Raw genomic sequence first — 21,949 nt, forward strand, 5'->3', positions numbered from 1 at the left:
GGCTACCGGTGCTGTTCTCTTTCCTTGATGAAATACATTTAAGATAATGATCCATTTTGCATTTAGTATCTTTGTATTGTTGCATCTGAAGGGCACCTGAAACACCTGCTTTTACTACTTTGTGTGATTGATTTTTCTAGCAAAGTAGGTTTATCAGGAATAGTTGGACTTGCTCATGTATGTTCTTTATTATGAAATTAACAAAATACTTGTTTTGCCTGTCTGAGCCCTTACTTCTCTGCTGAGCCAAAATTTCTTGAGGGGGGGAATCCAAACCAAATTGCTCTTGCCCTCTCCGAGCATCCTGCAGCAGAGGAGATCCAGAACGGGTCCAGATTCTGCATCTGAGTGCTGAGGGTCCCACCGGTCACTGGGTGTGAGCAGCTACAGAAGTGATGCCTGGTCCCAGGTCTCAGAAAGGTCAGGTGCAGGTTTTGTGTCGGGCTGCTGTCCGAGCCAGCTGTGCGAGGCAGAGGTGACTCAGCCTGCTGGAGGCTGTGCCAGAAGCCTGTCAGCGCAAAATTAAAATACTGCGGTTCTGCATCTCCTGTGCTTGTCAGCCTGGTCCTCTGTAGGCTCATGGGAGAGCAAAAATTACATTAGCACAACGCAATGGAAAGTGCTTAAATTGGTTTTGCATTCCTCAAAGCAGCCCTCTCCTCCTGCCCTCATTTCCTTCGCCCGGATTTACCTTGAGAAGAGATGCAGAGCCGATGACGCAGAGCTGCTCCTCCCGCCCGGTGTCCGCGCGGCGCGGCCCTGGCGGACGGGCTGGCCTAAGGGGAGCCCCAGCACAGCCGCTCTTCAGGAGACGTTGGTGCCCAGTGTATGGAAAGATAATATTGGCTTGCTGTGCAGAAAGAACTCAAGGAAACTGTAATGATATTTTTTTAAACACCACCACAAACCGCCCTCCTTGTTTCAGCGAGTCATTGAAAACCTGCAGTCTTTACATTCCCAGCTGTAGCTGCTGCACCACGTTAAAATGCTCGGGTTTGTAAGCTTTCAGCCAGGAACGCAGAACGCGTTGGCAGTCACTAGAGGGAGAACGCGGCGGGTCCAGGGCTGCGGAATTGCGTTTGCAGTTGGCAGGAGGGCAGACGGCACCGGCGTGTGCGGTGACGCTTGATTTGCGTGACCTAAATCCACGGGCTGCTGCTGGCCGCAATGTCTCAGCTCTGGGAGAGAGAGGGGAGCGGGATGATAAACAGTTTGGGCTTGGTCATGTGTGGAAACACTTGCATTTGTATAACTGTAAGCTACAAGGAATATCAGCCTGCTGATGAGAAAGACAATATCAGCGTGGCAAAAGCTACTCAATGTAAAGAGAGAAGTCCAGAGGGCTCCAGATCAGCACACAGCATGACCCAGTCATCTCCTTTCCTCATTCAGCCTCTTGGGTGTTGTGTACACACGATGAGCTGGTGCGGGAAGGCTGTGGAATTGCGTGTTGTCACCCAGACTGCCATGGTGACAGACACTGTGCTGCTGTGCTTGACTGGAATGACGGATTTTTAACCGAAATGCTTGTAAGGTGTACTGACTGTTTAATATTTCATGTTGCTGTAAAGATGACAAGTATCTTCTAACAGAAAATCCACGCGGTCAGATCCCGTTTGGTACCTGGATTCCGTAGCCATCCTGCAGGAGAGGACGTGTTAATTACTGCTAAGCAGGATCTGCACTTCTGTGTGGTCCTAGGGGCAGTTTTTCTTTTATTTAATACAAGCTTTTCCATGAAAATCCAGACTCTTCTAATGTTTCTGTAACTCTTCAGAGCACGCACAACTGCCGGAGCCCGTGGGCAGGCGGGACTGCTGCCCCACCGGAGACGGGCTGTTCCCTGCTTCTCTCGGTCTCTTTTTCTGGGCTTTTTTGCCTCTTCTCTACTTGCTTGAAATGTGTCTGCTGAATTAAGATGGATCTATCTTACTAAAATGATTTTTAAAAATATATATCCTGAAAATGTTTGTATTCAAATTTGTTCCGCCTGTAGCCGAAGTGAATGTTACAGATATTTAATATGGGCGCTGTTTGGTTGAGTCGACCAGACTCGGTTTCGTATTAAGCTGTACTTTTCTGCTCATTGCCAGACAGTGGAACCACAGCTCAAGAGCCGCGTTGTTTGGCTCGGAACACGTGCTTTGTGTTTTAGAGCGGGCAGCGCGGGAGCTTGTGAAGAGGCTTTTTTGGTGTCTACAGTTGTTTTGCTTAGAACTATCATATAAAGATAACCTGAAAAATGTTTTTAAAATATGTATTAATCAGAGTGGATCTGCTTTTGTTCTAGACAAAACTACAAGAATTACTCCATGGAAACAAGAACACATTTCAGAATTCAGGCCGCCCTGCACCAAGCCAGATCGGCCCCAGGAGACGGAGCCGCGGCCGTGTCCTGACCTCTCCCCTTGGATGTCCTGCGTGTTGGAAACTCGCGTGCAGAAAGTTGCCGACACTTTAGAGTTATTTTCCTTCTCTTTCAAGTCAGTGAGAAACCAAATCATTTATAATTTTAAAGGTGATGCATAAAGCATTAATCTAGTGTAATAACATGGCAAAAAAACTTCTCAAACCAAGCATAACTCTGAAAAATATTGTTTTTCCAACAGTGGCTTTTTGAATCCTTACATCTGTGTAATCCGTTTTTCAGTCATGTCTGCCATTTTCTTGCATTTGCAGCATTTACTAAGCAAGTACAGCGTAAGGGGAAATGATTGGAAAAAATCAAACCACGCAGCTTTAAAGATTGACAGACTTGATCTCAGCTGTAGGCGTCTGAACCCGCACCGCCAGCCCCTCTCAGCTGTAGGTGTGTGCTGAACCCGCACCGCCAGCCCATCTCAGCTGTAGGTGTGTGCTGAACCCGCACCGCCAGCCCATCTCAGCTGTAGGTGTCTGAACCCGCACCGCCAGCCCCTCTCAGCTGTAGGTGTCTGAACCCGCACCGCCAGCCCCTCTCAGCTGTAGGTGTCTGAACCCGCACCGCCAGCCCATCTCAGCTGTAGGTGTCTGAACCCGCACCGCCAGCCCATCTCAGCTGTAGGTGTCTGAACCCGCACCGCCAGCCCATCTCAGCTGTAGGTGTCTGAACCCGCACCGCCAGCCCATCTCAGCTGTAGGTGTCTGAACCCGCACCGCCAGGCGCTGAGGTGGCTTCACTCTTTCCAAGTCCCTGCGTGGCTGCAGTGGTGGGAGGAACGCGCGGTGTGCGAGAACCGCGGCGGGAGGAGCTGCGAGTCCTGGGCGTTTCTGGTTCTGTGCGGAAACGCCTCTTTACCAGCTTTTACCAGTCAAGTTTTTGCTTCTGTAAGAAACTTGCTGGTGAAAAAGAATGGTCTCCCTTACGCAAGTATCTTGACTTTTTCTTTAATTTGGTTTTCATGTCAAGTGTGCTGCTCGTAGCAGCTGAATGATTTACTGAGGATCTGGAGAGGGAAGGTGGTGACAATATAAAACCGCATCACTTCTGTGACCGGTTTAAAAACGAGAGGTCCTTGGGAAACAGGTTTTTCATCAGAACAAACATGACCAGTTTATATCAAATGTAAAGCACAAGTCCCTGCAGGTGACCTAAGGAGCAGCGATGTTGCACCGGCCGCACAGCAGCACGGGGGTCCCTGTGGCCGCCAGTTGCTTCTCAGAATAATTGTCCTGGGGTTTGCCCGGCCTGAGGTGCCCACGTCGGCACAGGGCTGGATGGAGCGGCCCCGGCACGGGCTCTGCTCTTCACAAGGGAGAGCCCTTTATCTTTCTGCTCTCTGTTGATCTTTTGAGGGAATTTCTGCGTTAAGGGGCTTTGAGAATAGAGCAACGAGCTGGGTCTGCTTTAATTGCTGCTTTTCCGCAAGACTGGTGCAGTCAGACGTAGCACGGGTTTGACTTTATTCGCTGTTCTCCAGGCTGGCTCCGTGTTCGTGTGCCTGTGGGGTTTTGGGGCGCACTTCTACCTCCCTTTTGAAAGAGCTTCATCCCCATGACCCGCTCTGAGCTGTGGAGAAGGGGAGGTCTGCTGCACAGCCCCTTTTCTCCAATGGAGATATCGGTCAGGAATGTTCATACCTATGTACCTCACAGTGAATATTCTTTCCAAAGAGATTGTTCCCAGCAGAAGATAAAATTGACAGATTATAGTGCTGCTTTTACCTCCTCTGAGGAAACTACACTGTTTTATAATTGCAAATTAATATGCAAGGAGACAGAACCACCTGTTCCTTCACACGGAGAACTTACATTGTCTTAAAAATAGACACCCTTTATAAGTCTTCCCAAGTTAAATTGTAGATGAAGAGCGCATTTTTTTAAAGTTACTCGCTCAGATAAATTCAGTTCAGATATATTCCTTAATTCAGACAAAGTTCAGTATAAACAAGTTATGCTACTTACATATATCATATCAAAACTTGAGTGTAAAAATTCAGTCATTCTTTGTATAGAATAAAAAATGTTCTATTTCGTGCATATAACACCTCTTCTTCCAGTTGTGTCCTTTCCAAATACTCTAGCAGTCTTAGCATCTTGTAAGCAAGCAATGCCATGAAAATCAGCATAAATTGTACTTGCAGAAAGTGAACAATCCTTCTGACTGTGGATTCATCTCGGGGCCAGTGAAACGCTCTTTGGAGGTTTGCCCACAGCCGAGTTTCGCCCGCTCTTGGATGTGTTGTGCAGAGGCCGCGGTGCGCGCGCGGTGCGCAGAGGATGCGATGTGCACACGTGGTGTGCAGAGGATGCGGTGTGCGTGTGCGGTGTGCGTGCGCGGTGTGCAGAGGCCGCGGTGCGCGCGCAGTGCAGAGAGGCCGCGGTGTGCGCGCGCGGTGCAGAGAGGCCGCGGTGTGCGCGCGCGGTGTGCAGAGAGGCCGCGGTGTGCGTGCACGGTGTGCAGAGGCCGCGGTGTGCGCCCGCGGTGCAGAGAGGCCGCGGTGTGCGCGCGCGGTGCGCAGAGGCCGCGGTGTGCGTGCGCAGAGGCCGCGGTGTGCGCGCGCGGTGCAGAGAGGCCGCGGTGTGCACGCGCGGTGCGCACAGCAGCTGCCCCGCGTCTTTGCAACACTGAAAATCCGAAGGTCTTCATAGTGATCTTGGGTCAAGCACAAGTGCCAGTCGCACCGTGGAGCTGATCTCCAGCTCAGGACTCGTGGCCAAGCAGCCCGTGCTTTCACTCTGGCTTTTCAGCTCCCAACCAGTAGGAAAATTCACCTTCCTGAGAGAACAGCTAATATTTACAGACTGTAATATTCTGAACTCACTAAAGGAAAATAACACCTTGCTTGCTAAAAGATAAATGGAAGGCCTGGTATGTTGTCACTGTACACGTTTTGCAAGGCGTTCCATTTTGAATCGCCCATCACTGCCCTTTGTTCATGAACGTTGTTCCTTCTGATGCTCTTCAGAGGCAGGGATCCAGTCTGCGCAGGTCCTGTTCCCATCACTCCTCCTGAAGCAGCTGAGTTCTGCCTGGGGCAGCTCCAGAATGATCCATCGCTTCATCACTCTGAGTCTCGAGTACAGTGAATTAGCAAAAGCACAATTGGTTCAAGTTCTCCAGCAGCTTCAGTGTTCGGTCTATTCACCTACCAGAAAACAGCAGATATTCTAATGGAATCACAATTTTCAGCATGGTGTAAGGTTCAGGAAATGTAAGTACGGCTTCAGGTGGATATCGTCAACACAACACCCGGTGTGCAGAAGGACCGCTCCCCTCTGCTTTCGGACATTGAGTTGTCTGACTTAGGCCTGAGAAACCCACTGTGTGCTGGGCTCTAACCAACAGCTGCTCGTATCAACCCCTCTCTGGCCTCAGCAAAGCCAGAAAAGTTCACCAAAGGCAAACTGCTACCTCATATGCAAGAAAATAGCTTTCTGCACTTGGTAGGACCTTTATCATAGAACTTATAAACTGTATTTCTTTTTCTACGTAGGTTTGGAGGGAGGATAAGTGGTTTCCTGCCGGTAGCCATGGAGGGGAAGAAGTCACTGCTCAGCGTCCCGGGTGTCTGCAGCAATTGCCGCGGTGCCTCGTGGCATCCCTGTGTCACCTGGAAGTGGCAGTGGCCAGGAAGGGACAAGCAGAAAAACAAACATGACTTTTAGATATGTGGGATACATGTATGTATGTTCTCTCAGTAAACTGAAGGGAGGACATGGCTGAAAAGCCAGCACCTTAAGCTGAGGTCTAATGAGGTGTAACTACACTGACACCTGGCTCCTACAGGTAACACCAGATGGAGAACAGTGGGGCTGAAGCTGAACCTGCTCACAGGTTTTCTCAATCAGAAGGGATTTTGATGAAGTGACATACGTGATACAACTACTATTATTTGGAAACACCCATTTATGATTGCTCAACTTAACCAGTAGCCTAGGAACATGGTTTGATCATTACTGATAGGCAGTTCTGCTACGATCTACAGTTAACGCGTTCGGTCATGGGTGGTTCATTTAGAGACCGTCCCATTCTGACAGCGCTTGGCCTCGGGCTGTTCACGCTGCAGTGACACAGCGCTGAAACCTTTGCTTGGGAAGCTTGGCCTTTTGTAAAATACAGCAGCATAGAACAGGATCATATCCAACATTTCCTCCCATTTCACACTGGTTTTTGCACTAATTATATACTGAGTGGCTTAGTATTTGCAGTTGATCTATGGCCTGGGTCCAAGACTAAAGGCGGTGGGATGATATAATACCTCTGGCCCAGCAGAAGCGTCAGGTACTGCTCTGCGCGTGAAACCGGCTTCCTCCAGGTCCGCTCCAGGACGCAGACATCCCAGGCGTTTAAATACAACATGCTCAGCGCCTGGTTCCGCCTGCGAGGTGCACTTCTTTGCCTCCTCGAGCATAAAAACACAGCACCAAGGCAGATGAATATGAAATGACCGAAACAATGTGTTCCACAGAGTTCCCCCTCTGGGAGGAAGAGGAGACGATAAAGAGGTGAGTCATGGTGTTTACTGCTGTACAGGAAAATGGTTAATGGTTGGAAACGTCACCGGTGAATGAGATCAGAAAACCTGAAGAGACTCATTATGTTCTGCAAATACCTTTTTGTGATGGATTAGATGCAAAGCGTGCATTGGCAAGTTTTTTAATTGAATGATTTGTCATCGTGAAATACTTCTGAAGATGCTATCTAGGTTTGCTTTGCGTGTTTAAAAAAATAGAAATGCAGATACTTTCTTTTAAAAGCATGCCCAGTATACCCCTGTCTCCAAGGTTTATGAACAGCAGCAGAGCTGATAAATACCTGCCTTGCACTGTGGTAAAATTCTGCACGGTGTTTGCTCCAAATTCAACAATGCTTTCGTAGGACAGGGCTGGCTTCCATTTTTGTCTGGGTTTTTTTAAGTCTCCGGGCCTGCTTACTTTCATTGCTGGCTAAACACGGGCAAAATGCTTATTTAGAACGATGTATTGCAGTGAATTCTCCTTGCTTTCTCTCTCGACTGCTTTACAGGAAGAACACAAAACAGCAGTCGCAGCCCCCTCCCCACCCGCACTGTGCTCTTTATGGGCTGCTTCATCTCAGAAAAGAAAGCAAACATCAAAAAGCTGTTTATCTCCTGTTAGTCAGATACCGTAGCAGCAGTTCGATGTGGTGAGAAATGCGGTGAGCACAAGCTGCCATAGTCGGGCTGGTTTTCATCTCCGGCTGTTCCTTTCGCAGGTGGTGGTGAGGAGCCGCATCCTTAGTGCCAGAACCGTGTGGGATGCGTGTGTGTGTGTGTGTGCGCGCGCGCGCACGTGCTCAGGATGTGTGTGTGTGTGTGTGTGCGCGCGCACGTGCTCAGGATGTGTGTGTGTGTGTGTGTGTGCGCGCACGTGCTCAGGATGTGTGTGTGTGTGTGTGTGTGTGTGCGCGCACGGGACGTGTGTGCAGGCCCTATGTCTGCCACACCAGAGCCCCAGGGGCTGTGTTTGGAATTGGTGTCAGGCGCGGTTCTGGGATGAGCTGGTGTTCTGTGGGTAAATGTGGTGCTTTTCCTGGTGGTGCTGGGAGATGCCTGAAGGTTGGCTCTGCTCCTGCTGTCCAAAGATGCAGAGTAGGAACTTCAGCTCCAACAGAGTTTAGTAATTCACTTTAGGGAGGTGCAGCAATGTTGTTTAGCTCTAGAAGATACAATACATGGGTCATGTTCACTGTCACCTTCACTGGGTACAGTTCCCAGCCATTGTCAGCACTGCCAAGGTTACACAGCCTCTGCTGGGCAGCTGCACAGGGTTTTTTTTATAAACAACCAGCAGGACCAGTTACAGTTTTGGTATTTCAGTCATAGGATCACAATACCAGGTTGGAAGGGACCTCAAGGATCATCTGGTCCAACCTTTCCTGGCACAAGCCCTGTCTAGACAAGATGTCCTGTCCAGCTGAACCTTAAACGTGTCCAATGTTGAGGAATCCACTTCCCTGGGGAGATCGTTCCAATGGCTGATTGTTATTGTTGTGGAAAATGTGCTTTGGCTTTCGTTCCGACGGCTCGTGGGCAGTCAGGTTTCTGTTCGGTGCTGCTGTGGGCAGTCAGGTTTCTGTTCGGTGCTGCTGTGGGCAGTCAGGTTTCTGTTCGGTTCTGCTGTGGGCAGTCAGGTTTCTGTTCGGTGCTGCTGTGGGCAGTCAGGTTTCTGTTCGGTGCTGCTGTGGGCAGTCAGGTTTCTGTTCGGTGCTGCTGTGGGCAGTCAGGTTTCTGTTCGGTGCTGCTGTGGGCAGTCAGGTTTCTGTTCGGTTCTGCTGTGGGCAGTCAGGTTTCTGTTCGGTGCTGCTGTGGGCAGTCAGGTTTCTGTTCGGTGCTGCTGTGGGCAGTCAGGTTTCTGTTCGGTGCTGCTGGACTCAGCCCTGCTGCACATCGTTCTTGGTGTTTCTGAGGAGCAGCAGCAATCTCATGCGAGTGCCCTTGTCATGCATCTCTGGATGTTGAAAGTGTGATCTGTCGCACACATACACATATATCAAAGTATATCTACATATACATAAGAAGTCTATGTATGTATATTCATGCACATACCAGTAGCAGGCTCTGTTGCCAAAGCTTTTTGAAAAGTTATCAAGAGTGTTTAAACTATTAAATTCAACTCTTAAAAAAAAAAAAAAGATTTTTTTTTTAGAAAAAGCTTTGACACGTTTTGAGATGGTGGCTGAGGAGAAGGCCGGGAGGTGCGGGCCCTCTGCTGTCGGTTTGCCGTGGGTCATAAAGGAGCGTGCAGTATATTCCGCAAGGAGCCATCCCGGAACAAGTGGCGATCTGGAGCCCCCACCAGAAGGCGTTCCAGGCTGGAGCGTGGAAGGGCATCAGCGTTCCGGCTGGGGCGTGCAGAGCTGTGCCTCAGCCGCACCGCGCCCGGGACGGCCCCGTCCGGCCACACGGCTCGGGTTTGGAGCCATTCCTCTTTTTCCCCGGCTGTCAGCCTTGTCTCCCTCTTTCTGCTTACCCAGCTGGGACTCCTGATCAGAGAGGCAGCTGCCGCTCACGGGACAGCGGGGCAGGGAAAAGATGCTAAAAGGTGGCGGTTTGTCTGTCTGTCTGCAGTGAGGACCCTGGCAAAAGAGCCTCTAGAGAGCAAGGGAAAGGCCTGGTGTCCCCAGCCACAGTGCATGGAGCACTTGGACACACACCCTTCTGTGCAGTTGTTGTTGAAATGCCTTATTTAACATAAAGGCAACATTTTCTAGGGGTTGGTGCTGCCAACAATACGTTTATGGAGGTTTTGTTTCTGCTTTTCAACTGAGAGGATGGAGGTTTGGGGGCTTTTCGTTTGTAGGACGGTTGGTCCCCTTGTGCTGGGTAAGTACAAACCACCTTCAAGCGGCCAGAAACACGTATGGGCGTTTTCACCCATGTCTTATTGATTCCTCTGCACAGCTTTTACTGAGCTGAGTATCTGTGCAGAGTGGATATTGTAAGAAATCAGTTGCTAGCGTGCAAATATAGCTATTTCTTCTGCTTCCAAGGATGGTTTTGGAGGGTATGTTTGGACTGTTCTTTTTATCAAAGCCCCTAACTCTTACTGCAGAGCGGGTTTAAATGCAAATCTGCAAAGGATGGTTAGCATAAATTACATTTTTCAAAGTTAAATGCCGTATAGAAGGAAATGATAATCCTTGAAGCTAATTTTTATTTTGGGTAATAAGTCAAGAAGGGTTCTTCTGAACAGATTTTTTATTCATGTTGGTTTATAGGTTATCAACTAGTTTGTATGTTTTTAGTAAAAAATGTGGTGGTTGTAGTAAACTGTAATCAACTACCATCCACTTTGTTTCTAAATCCATTTTGATCCAGGATTAGGTGATGAGAGGCCTTGTATGTTTGCTTTCAGCCATCTTGTTATTTATTTGACTCCCTGTCTGACCCAGAAGACTCTTTCTCTTCACTACGATTGCGCAAGGACAGGAAAGGTTGGAGTCCTGGCACTGCTTAAGCAAATTCAGGTATTTCGTAATTCCTTAGCCCAGAAATAGACATTTCTGCCACTGCAAAGAGAGAACCGTCAGCCTTCCAAACACGTAATTGCTTTCAGCCCTGGGAAGCTGCAAGACAGCAGGAACTTTGAAAACCTAACAGCCCTTCTACAACACCAGCTCCTCACAAATTAACTGCTGGGTTTTTGTCTGTTTACGTACAAATTTTGTGATTTTCTCCCAGATTTACATAATGAACTATAGCAACAAGTAATAATGATTATCATCCTTACATGTAAACTGATGGAAGTGGTAATTCCAGTAGCATGCAAGAGTTTTTAAGCATCAAGGTCTTACAAAGTCGAGTATTTATTACTTGTCATTGCATCTCTTCTGCCTCAGATTTGTGAAAATGTTGGGGTTTTTTCCGTCTGTTGCACGAGACAAAAGTCCATCGCTGATCTGCAGATGTGACCTGACGCCATCCCTGCCGTACCGGCACGGTGGAGCGACGCTCCCGGGCTGCGGCGGCTCTCGGCTCTGGCCGGGCCAGCAGGGGCTCAGGAGCTGCCGCGGTGCCTGACAAGGACTAGCGCTGGGTGGACCGTCACACGCGCGGGGCGGACTGTCACTGTCACACGTGCTGGGTGGACTGCCACACGCGCGGGGCGGACTGTCACTGTCACACGTGCTGGGTGGACTGCCACACGCGCGGGGCAGACTGTCACTGTCACACGTGCTGGGTGGACTGCCACACGCGCGGGGCGGACTGTCACTGTCACACGCGCTGGCTGGACCGTCACAGGCGCTGGCTCTTACGTTGTCACCTGAAATGGCAGAGGCTTGAGCCTGATGTTCCCTCATCTGTTTCCAGGGCTGGGGTGTTTGGGCAGGTAGGTTCTGAAGTACAAACAGCGCTGTTCACTGCACGTTTTCATCCCACCGCACAGCGCCTACAGAATGCTTTAAAGCAATGTTTTTGATGACTGAAGATGCACCTACAAGCTCGGTAACTTACACACAGTAACTGAAAGAGTAGTTTTTTTAGATTGCTTTGCAGACGTTTTGCCGGGCCCGTGCACCCCGAAACACCCGGCCCTGGCTCAGAACGGCTACGGCTGAACAAGAACCAGCTCTGCAGCAGATGGGGAGAGGAAACGGCTGGGCTGGAGTGGACTGTCCCGTGTTCGAACCATAAGTGATTTATTGGACATCTCTGAGCGAGGAGGCAAATACTCTCTGCATCTTACAGATGGTGGGATTAAAACACAGATCTGGTTTCACAACTGTAGCTAAAATTCAGGTTACATGTTATTTGGCGTTGAATTTTTTTGAATTAGAAATCATCCAGAACAGCATTGCACCTAGAAACGTGAAAAACCATTTGATTTATTTGTTATATTTACACATTTGTCTTTAATCTAAAATTTGAACTTTTTGGAATGTTTTTGTGTAATCACCTCTAGTTTTAGCCCTTCACACCTTTTTGCTATTTAACATGTATTTTAATAAAAGTAATGTTTTTCCCTTAGCCCGGTAAGTAAATCAGTGTTAAAAGTTCAGCTACACAAAGTGCCTAGAAAAGCATTCTGCTCAGTAATCGGTCACTTCATCTTTCTTATATCTCGTAATAAATAAGGACTAATGCCAACATAACAATGCTGTTTGTTCAAATTGTTCATTTGCCAGTTTTAACAAGATAAAGAAAATAAATGGATACTTAATGCGAACATTGTTTTACCAAAAAAAAAAAGAAACCAAACCCCCAAACAAACAGACGAAAAGGAGGACACGAACACACATGGAATGATGAAGAGAAGAGTGATATTGCACAGCTTCAGGTCTCTCTTCGCAGATTTTGATCCTTGTAATTCGGTATGTACAAATTCAGCAAAACTCCGTGTCCGGATACCTGCGTGGCAGTTTGAGCGAGCCTCGCGCTGCCGCCTGCGCTGCCTCTCCACGAGAGCGGGTCGCTGCCGGCTGCAGGGCGATAAACCAGTCAACACATTCGTGCTGCATTTTGCTGAACAACCCTTCAGAAATTAGCCATAACATGCACAACTTGATCTTGTAAATACTCCGAGTCTCAGAGCACTTGGATCTTTAAACACAACTTGCTGTGTCAAGTACTCAAGATACATACGAAAGCCAATCACGAGCGTTCCCTGATTTGCTGTGGTTAACTCGAGATTGCCATCTCATTTTGACTTCCCCATGTGTCAGCATCCTGTTCGATGCATGAAAGTCAAAGCAGGGTGCACTGAGGAGAAAAACAAAAAGCTAAGTGGAAAAAAGGTCTTTACAGCGACAATCTCTGCCAGACCATCTCCTAAGCACGTGCTGTTGGCTACAGAAATGCGCTAACGGTGTCGTTCTGGCTAGCGCAGCACTGTGTGCCCCTCTGGCTAGCGCAGCACTGTGTGCCCCTCTGGCTAGCGCAGCACTGTGTGCCCCTCACCTGCTCCCACGACAGGCTGTGTTTATAGAAACTTCGCATTTATGTGCAGAGCAAAACGTATTTTTCTCGTCTCTGATTTCGTCTCTGGTGCGCTGGCGTGTCAGCCAGCAGGGCTCAACAGATACATTCCATACAGGAGACTGAGATACAGTATGTTTATTCTTAACTTCTGGTAACCTAAGAACTACAGGAATGAGAGATGCAGTATCCATTTGCTAGGATCCAAGACAACCATTTTTAGGGAGAAAAAAGTAGAATAAGTGATCAGTGCTAACACTACATTAGTTCCAATTTTGGGGGGGTTTTCTTCAGTCATGGTAGCTTAACTATTTATTGTCCATCTGGCCCACTTTTAACCTGTTAAAGGTGACAAAGTTTAAGGCCTAAAAAACCATGAAGCCATAATTTCACAATAGGACTTGTTTCCTGTCTTCATATTCCACATCACTTGTAGAAAAGGGATAATGCATCTCAGTTTGCTTACAAGCTAGGAGAGAGATCACTTTGAAGTCTGCGTATTCCTAACTGCAAACAAAATATAGCACTTTAAACAGGTTATAAATAAACTGGTTTTCAAGCATAGAGCCAGCCCAACAATAACAATACACTATTAAAAAGACCTAAGGCAATGAATTCCATCTCCAATGGAAAAAAAGAAAAAGAAGAACTGTGCAAACAAGCTTAAAACTATTTCTTTGTGCCAGTGTTATAAAATGTAGATTTCAATAAAGCCTTGACCCAAATGCCAGGACTTGTGAAAAGAATCAGAACAAAACTGGTTACTTTATTTAGGAAAAAAATACTCTTACCTTGCTGCTAATAAAATTGGATACACGCAGTTTAAACATTTACAGTTGCCGTAACACTTTACACAATTCCTATATACGGGTGTAAGAACAAACATTAAAAGACAATGGTGGGTCAAGGCTTTACATTAAAAATAATGACCTACTTTTTCTATAGTCTCTAAAATACTATGTTTTTTCCAATATTTGCAGCCATTCAGGAATATTTTTTTTTTATTTCTTAGGAAATGTGTACTTTGTGCATGATCTTAATTCCTAATTCCTGGCTCTTTGGGCTGAATGACAAAAGGATCAAACCCATTGACGTGGATGGTCTCGACGGTTCGGTGGAGAAACCCGGGCTCAGTTAGTCTCGTAGGAGGACAGCAGCGCTGCATCCACCGGCTCCATGCAGGATGGACAGGTAAAGGATCTCATCAACCAGTCATCTATACAGTCCAGGTGGTAAATGTGCATGCACGGCAGAAATCGGATAGGGTCCCCATAAACAAAGTCCATCATACAAATGACACACCTGGAGAAAAAAAAAAAAAAAAGAAAAAATAAGAAAAAAAGCACAATTTAAGCTGCTGTTAGCACACTGGAAATGGAAAGTAATGAACTGTCTGCTCCTGGATACGTGTGAGACAAGCGAACTGCAGTGTCTGTAGGTGCTGTGGAGGTGTTCGCTCTGCCCGTGCTCACTGCACCAAGCCCTGGGTTTTACTTTTCGGCGTTCCCTTCGCGGTGCGTGCCGGCGGCTACAGCGGCAGCGAGGGCGGCAGCCTGCAGGCACGGCAGGGCAGCTCGGGGCGCACAGCGAGAAGTGGGAACAGGGAGCCATAAAGGTGAGGCACTAACGTGAAATGACTTCTCTGTGAAGAGAGAATAAAGGGGGGGAATCAAAACACACTATGAGGGCAGGAATGACATGGGTTGGGAAAGTAAGTTTCACCTGTAGCAGGAGAACAAGTGAGGATAAAGGTCATTTTTTTGGAGAAAACTACGTTAGATTACAGGCCCTGCAGATCAGGCAAAACCAGGAGGACAAGAGCGGGTTTCCCTGGGCAGTCCCATAAACCGAAGCGACAGCCCCATCAGCCCAGTCAGGTTCCGGTCCCTTACTCTCTGATCTTCTTCTCGGAGCCGTCTCGCCCGGGGTCGTAGACGCCTTTGGGGAGGTGCTGGATGAGGCCGATGCGCTGCGCTATCCGGATCTGCTCCTCCTCGGTCAGCTGCGTCGCCAGCCGCGTCTGGCTGGGCGTGGGGTGATACACGGGAACGGGGACCTGCTCCTAAAATCAAATACTTCCGTTACAGTACACACAATGGATCTCACTTCTGCTCTCTTAGTCCTACAGATGTATGATCTCCCACTCCTACTTTGCAATTTTGGGGCTATAATTGTACTGAGAATGAACGGGATAAAGAATCGAGGCCAGAATCTTGAGCAAGGAGCGGTTCATGGTTGTTCTCTGCAAGATCTTTCGAGCTCCAGGAATCATTCGCCCAGGAGCTACGTGTCCAGCAGGCACCTGGGAACTGCTGAAGTGCTGCACTGAACACCACAGTGGCCAAGGACGAGACCCCAGTATTTGCAACAAAAAGTAGATCTTTTTTCTTTTCCATTTAGGAAGAATTCTTTGCAGAGATGAGGACAGCACCTATTCTTAGGAGTTTCAGAGAGGAAGGGTTTTTTTATTTCTGTAATAATTAAAATTTATGTGAACTGTTCTGGGCCGCACAAGCTCCAGTCAGAACTGTGGATTTAGTTCTTGTGTGTTTGAAAAGTGTCACCTGGACAATAGAAGGAATAACTTAAGTAAGTAATACAAGTTCTGCATTTGTTCTCATACATTAATATAATTTCACAAGTTCTCCCAAGCTGGATTTCAACTGCTACATGTTTAAAGTACGTATTTCCCAAACAAATAATAGGCACCGTGCAGGTATGACACAGTCCTTCCTCCGCCATGTTCTCAGAAACTTCTTCTCAGTACTAACAAACTTTAGATAAGATATTTTCACTAACTTTTGTATTAACATAGTACTTATTTTACTTGCTTTCAAAGCGCTTTTCTGGCCGTGAATACCAATTTTGAACAGGAGATACTATTAGGACGGTAATAGCCAGTACCCATAAATCGACTGTTAACAGGGAGACAGTTTCTTGTAATAGGCCCATTTCAGTGGCACTTCTTAAACAGCAGAAAAAGATTCAACCTGTAGCTGTGTTCTGAAAATAAACCCGGTGCATCAGCTGCGCAAGAGCATCGGCTCATCCGTCTGAAAAAGCGCGGGAGCTGATGCCGCAGAGGCCGTTGCTGCAGAACCAGCAGCCTGCGGAGAGCAGGCGGCTGCAGCCGGGAGGCCGAGGCAGCACATGGCGCAAGGGACCCATCGCCAAACTGCCCCTCGTCACCGGTGTGGTGACAATATCGGCTTTTACTGTCCAGGGCAGAGCCACCACCTTCTGAAATGTGTCCTGACAGAGCAGAGACGACTGTGGGCATCCGCAGGTCCCTATGGCAGCAGGAACAGCCTTCCCCTCCTCTCCTGCTCCCTCTTTACCTTTACCTCTAGTGCTGCATTCAACTCCCACCAACACCTGGCGGAGTCCAGATGCAGGGTTTAACACAGGTAACGCTGTGCTTGTAAACCCGATAAAGTAATTCTTCCACTGCTAGGGAGCACAGCAAGTGGGAAGACAGACGGGAGACAGTGGCCCGCAGAGCGCGCCGCGGTGCCCAGCAGCAGAACTCCTCGCTTACAGAAAACACTCATCACAAATACAAAAATGCTAATAAAAAAATACAAGTCTGCCTGGCAATTCTTCTCTTACTACCCTGCCTACCACTCACAGTTCAGCTGTAGGGCAAAATTCAAAGTCTTCTCTTAATTTCGCTACCCAAGGACTTTCCCCTCTGATTGCCCAGCAGAGCTCAGAGGAATTATGAGCAGGTTCAAGAGACAAAATGCCAGTGGTTCTGTAAGTTTCATTAATTTCTTGGCTAAACTGTATTTCAGAGAATGAGAGATTTCTTCTTGATCAGCTGCCTTTTAATGGTCTAAAACATATAAAGTATTCTCTAATCATTGTTAGGAAAGCACCAGCTGATGGCCCGTCAGATACAACAGTGTTCATGAGGGGGCTTTGCAACCTTGGGTACCAACAATATAAAGCATTTTTTCTCATCCCCTCTGCACTGAACACGACAGCTCCAGGCAGAGCCCCGTCCTGGTTTTGTTTCAAGAACTTAACACCACAAACTATCAATAACTTCCCCCACCCCGAGCGTTGCTATACTTCTTTGGCCAGATTATTACATCCACAGCAGAAGACAGTGCTCCTTCATTTGTTACAGAGAGAACACACAGTATGCCGAGAGAGATGATGCATCCTCCTTCCCATCCTGGAAAAAAGAGGAGCAATGTAGCTAAGCACAGGCATGGGCAGGAGGGGATGGATTTAGTACAGCTCCGCCTGGCAAAACCACAACTGCAAGTGATCACGCAGAAACACAACGAAAGGAAAAAACAGGAGGAGAAAAAACGATCCAATAAACTCTCAGAACATCTGAACAATTGGCAGTGAATGCCTATAGCAGAGCAGCAGCAAACCGGTCATCTCAGCAGAAATTACGTAGCAAAAGGACACTACAGTGAAGTGAGCTGTTGGGAGTTAGAACTCACATTTGGACAATTCTGAAATGCAAACTCAGTCACTCTGTCCAACCAATGCCTGCTTCGGTTAGGTTTTGGACAGTAAATAACACAACTTTTAACCCCTTTTTGCATCACTGCAGTGCCCCTTCCATGGGCACCACCTTCCCCATGGAGACCTTAGGAACATGGGGGGCCTGATGGACCCTGTGCCCCCTTCCCACCCCAGGTACACAAATGCTTTCCGCCGCCAGCACTGCCTGGAAACACTGGGGGCTGTCTCTGGTCCCCCCACGGAGCCAGCCCCGCGCGACGTGCCCGGTCGCGGCAGGGATTTATCGCTGCCAGCTGGGGCTTCTACGGTTTCACATACTGGACAAGGATCTCCTGTCGGATGAGAAACCCTGGGTGAAAACGGTGTTGTCTTTCATCATGAAAGCTTTGTATTTGTGAATCCGAAAAAACGGGTTGGTGCAGCTGCCACGGTGTTGTGAAAAATGCCTTAAGTTGCACTACTGTACATAAAAACGGGTGACGACTCAATACCCTCAGTGTGGCGCGGTTCCTTAATACGCTGTCTGGTGGCACTTCAGTCTCAAATTGCAATTACTATGAAAAGCCAGAGCACCCCAGAAACTGGCTACAAACATACCAGGAAAATGGAAGAACGCAGCTGCACGCGTTCCAGATTTAAACTCCGGGGTATACCGACAGTGGCCTTTTCAAACCAGTCCTCTCCCCACAACATATTAAAAAGGCATTTTTGTATGATTCTGAAAATATTTCAAACTGTTTATTCATGAGAATACAAGAGCCCAGGCTGGTCTGACAGTTTGAGAAAGCGACATCCAGCATCCCCAGAGGGGTCAAAGCAAGGGATGGAGCAGACTGCACAAAGTGCTCCCTCAGCCCCCAGCGGCCCCAGTAGCCCCCAGCACCCACCCATCTGGCCCCACACCAGCAGCTGCATCCCCTGCTTCCTCCTCCAGCAAACCTCCGAAGCGTCTCTGGAAGCTGAGCTCACCGACACTAAGTTCAAGGCGCCTGTACGGGCAGAGCCCAGCGCTGCCCGCGTGGGTCCGTCACCCTCCGCAAAGCCCCCGCAGCCGTTACTGCTGAATTTATCCTCACACAAGGTCCTGCCTGCTCCAGCGTGGGCAGTGAAGGGTAACGACGTGAGGATTCGAGACTTCAGTCCACTTACATTTGTAGCTAGAGGCCCCCTCACACGGACATTTATATTAAAAGATCATATTACCCAAGTAATTATTATTTTACTCCAAAGAGAAGCATGAATTTATTGCTCGTGTCTCACTTTTCCGTTATCTACCATGGAAACTGTTTTTGTGGACAAAATCACAAAATACTGACCTTCTAGCCAAAGCCTGTGTTGTTTATTATTTGATAAAGATGTCAGGCACTTCAAATTAAGAAGAAATTTCATGTTAACTTACAAAGGCCAAAACAAGTAATAAAAAAACCACATAACCATGTCAGGCCATGAAATAATAATCACTTTCTGGCACTTAATTTGCTTTAATCAATTATTTTTTTTCCCCTATGAATTTAGTAATGACGAAACATCTGGGATGGCCAGTCCTGGAGATGCACGGTCTTTTCTTGTTCCGCAGTAGGTGATGTCAGCACGGTTTCCTTGGCTTTCTGCGCACAGAAGTCGCTCCCTCCGAGGGCTGGGCAGCCCTGGGGTGACAGCTTTGCTCCGGCCTGCAGGGTTCGCGCCTGTCCGCCCGGCTCCTCTCGTGGGAGGAGGACAGATCACAGGGCACCGCAGGTCTGCAGCCTTCCACGCGTCACGAAAATGAGCATTTTCACACACGGCTCAAGAGGCCCAGGCGCTGCTGCTGCACGCAGATTCCCACGCACGTTCTGGCCTACAGAGGTCTCTCATCAATACAACTTACCTTGGTTACTTATGCTGCTGTAAATCTGCCTTTCTCTCGTTTTACAGCATTTCCATCTTGTTTTGCAAATGCAGTGAATTTGTAACACTCTGAAAACAGGTCAGCAGTAGATCAGAAACTCTTAATCCCTGGATAAAGATTAAGATCCCCTATGCCACTCAGCAGCAGTGTTATCAGGGCTTTTGTTTGTTTGTTGTTTTTAATAATTGCACCAGCATGCACAAATTCTCCTTTCAGGAAGGTCAAAGGCGAGACGAATAATTCGTAGTATCTAATAGTGGCAGAGGTTAAAGCTGCACTGCTGTCCCGAGATCTGCCCACAGCCGCCCGCGTCCACCCTGACCGCTTTGCTCGCTTCCCATCGCGCTGGTTTCTCCATCTCATCCAGTGCTCCATGTGTCTCACCCTGGGACGTTTATTTTAACACCAGACCACCAACACATCTGGTAATTCGGTCCAACAAAGCAGACACACATCTTCCTTGCTACATTTATCCTAAGTATTTTTTAGATTTCTTAAATACCCGCAGGTATCGCGCTTACCGTCCTTGTGGTCGGTGCCTAATTAACTAATGCAGATATAAAAGTTCCATTTGAATTTCACCAGCCGTTCCCACAGCTCTCTTTGAAATCCCTTCAATACGAAAATGTCCTTATTGATATGTGTTGTCGGAATGTGTTGCCTTCTTTTCTCCTCAAAATCCCCACTGAATGTTATGAAATGTTCTCTTTTTGCTACTTTATTACTCATAAGGAACCTGCTGGGATGACAGTCCAGAGGCCTTTTCTGTGAACACCATTCTGATCCGGATGAAAAGACTCCAGCTCCATCTGTATGTGAATGCACATTCTGAAATAATATCCTCCCCCAAGACGTATTAATGGAAAACCACTCACCATTATAAATGTGCATTATACGACAACTACAGCTTACTTTAATAATCCTTAGATTATGAGCAGCCTGCCAACTATAAAACCCTTTTTCTGCCATACAGAACAGTTCATTTAGAGAGCTAAGTACCAGCTGCTATAAAACGTCATCTAATGCAATCGTTACCTAATCTTTTATATTTCTGCTTCCAGGTGGCCGGTCAGTATAAATAACTGCGAGAGTCAAACACCTCCACTAAAAAGCTCTTTTGAAAGAAAAATCCCCTCCTCTCACCTCTCCTGCTTGGAGGAGACACCCGGGACAGACAACCAGATGGGACAGACAAGCAGGTGGGGCAGACCTGGACACACAAAGGGAGCCGTTCTGGCACAGGTCTGTCCAGCAGACACCATTCACTTAACAGTCACGCAGTCAGAAAAGAGATTAAACAGTACATTAACACCGTACTAAGCAAAACTGTAACTCATCCTTTACCAAGTTTTCAAGCCTGCCAAACAAAGACTGATTCCCCTTATGTGAGAAAGACGAAAATCCAAGTAGTTCTCTCCCAACAAATAATAATGTGTTTCAAAACAATTGCATCACTCTGCTAAATATACACTCACCTTCAAAAGAGAGTTCCAAGCCCTTGCATTTCTCAGGATTCCTCCCTAAGGAGGGTTACAAAACATAAGCAACCATGAAAGAAAGCAAGTTCTGGCTGCCGACACTGCAAACACCACCTGTCCCCTGAGCTCAGCTTTGCTACTGAAAACGGGGCTGGAGCAGAGGGAGGGGAGGCACAAACACCACGTCCCGCCTGCTGCTTTCCGGGATGGCAACAAGGGACTTTGTTCTCAGGCTTCTTTCCCGTGCTGTCACACAGAACCAAACCGGCTGCCCACCGCCAAGATAAAGAGTTGACGGTGCCCTTTGCTGCTTGGCCAGCGCAAACCCAGCCGTACCCGGCGGTGACAATCACCTGCCGCTCTGGACTCACCTGCTCTGAAATTTAATTAACATCAATGCGAACATAAATACAAAAAGATTAGCAAGAAGCAGTTGTAGGGGAAAAGCAGTAATTAAAAAGCAGTAATTAATCCCTGGAAGCGCAATCTCCTGACACATCCAGACAGTTTTTACATTCCCAGGCTGCACAGCAGGTTTCTCTGACTCAGGGGCCATATCCTTGGGTACGGTTCCACCAACTGAACTCTCGTTCAGCAGCTTCGTGTTGGTTTTACCTGTCTTTGTTCCTCTCTCCAGTGATCCCAGCAAACATCAGGGTGTGAATTGCTTCAGTAAAGTGGATAACACAGACACCAACACATCCCAGACCATCAAACTGCTCACCGGAGAACTGACTCCATGTCTCCAGACAGACCCACTGACAGCATCAGGCCACAACTTCTGAGAGATAACAAAGTTCTCTTATTACAGCTCCTAGCATATTATTTTAAATAGTACTGTTTTGTACATAGGAAGGGAAAAGATTCATAAACAATGTACAAAACTTCATGCTTTTATATCAAGTTGCTGCAGTGAGCAAAGCCAGGTAAGAACAGTTGCCCCTAAACGTTAAATTAAGGACACTCGGGCATAAAACACAGCCTCCCTAGACTGGTACAGCCCAGGGACTACAAAGCAAATCAGCTGGGTAAGGAGAAAGTCTCGCAGTCGTTTCTGCAGCTGGTGGCAGGAAAACAGCACATGTGTGCGGATCACCCTACCCGCACGCCCCGCGGCATCGGCATTCCTGGTGCACGTCCTCTCCTTACGCCAAGGGGTTATCCTGCAGAAACCCCCTCTTACGCCTGGCACGCACAGACAGCTATTACAGTGCTACGGCTACGACAAACAACACTTA

The 21,949-nt window shown here is 47.8% G+C and overlaps 2 protein-coding genes and 1 long non-coding RNA gene across 8 annotated transcripts in view; 1 reads left to right on the plus strand and 2 right to left on the minus strand.

Annotated features, from left to right (window-relative positions):
• Positions 1-2,576, plus strand: part of TTC39A (tetratricopeptide repeat domain 39A) — a 42,171-nt gene extending 39,595 nt beyond the window's left edge. For all 5 annotated transcript variants that reach the window (XM_065842001.2, XM_071809874.1, XM_071809875.1 and 2 more), the window contains one exon: positions 2,291-2,576. In XM_065842001.2, coding sequence (XP_065698073.2) covers positions 2,291-2,399 — 109 coding nt within the window. In that variant the 3' untranslated portion in view covers positions 2,400-2,576. The remainder of the gene's footprint in view (positions 1-2,290) is intronic.
• A 358-nt stretch (positions 2,577-2,934) lies between these two features.
• LOC139828254 (uncharacterized) lies at positions 2,935-7,750 on the minus strand. 2 transcript variants are annotated; one of them, XR_011739655.1, is made up of 2 exons: positions 6,681-7,750; positions 2,935-5,567 (listed from the first exon to the last, which is right to left on the minus strand). It is a non-coding gene; the product is annotated as an uncharacterized lncRNA (long non-coding RNA). The 2 variants fall into 2 exon arrangements; XR_011739654.1 differs by having other exon boundaries at positions 2,935-6,032.
• A 4,000-nt stretch (positions 7,751-11,750) lies between these two features.
• RNF11 (ring finger protein 11) overlaps positions 11,751-21,949 on the minus strand; it is a 30,670-nt gene continuing 20,471 nt past the window's right edge. Inside the window, exons 2-3 of the mRNA XM_065842587.2 lie at positions 14,753-14,922; positions 11,751-14,162 (exon numbers count right to left, since the gene is read on the minus strand). Coding sequence (XP_065698659.1) covers positions 13,991-14,162; positions 14,753-14,922 — 342 coding nt within the window. The 3' untranslated portion in view covers positions 11,751-13,990. The remainder of the gene's footprint in view (positions 14,163-14,752; positions 14,923-21,949) is intronic.

Source organism: Patagioenas fasciata, chromosome 6, assembly GCF_037038585.1.
Source record: "Patagioenas fasciata isolate bPatFas1 chromosome 6, bPatFas1.hap1, whole genome shotgun sequence".
NCBI lineage: Eukaryota > Metazoa > Chordata > Aves > Columbiformes > Columbidae > Patagioenas > Patagioenas fasciata.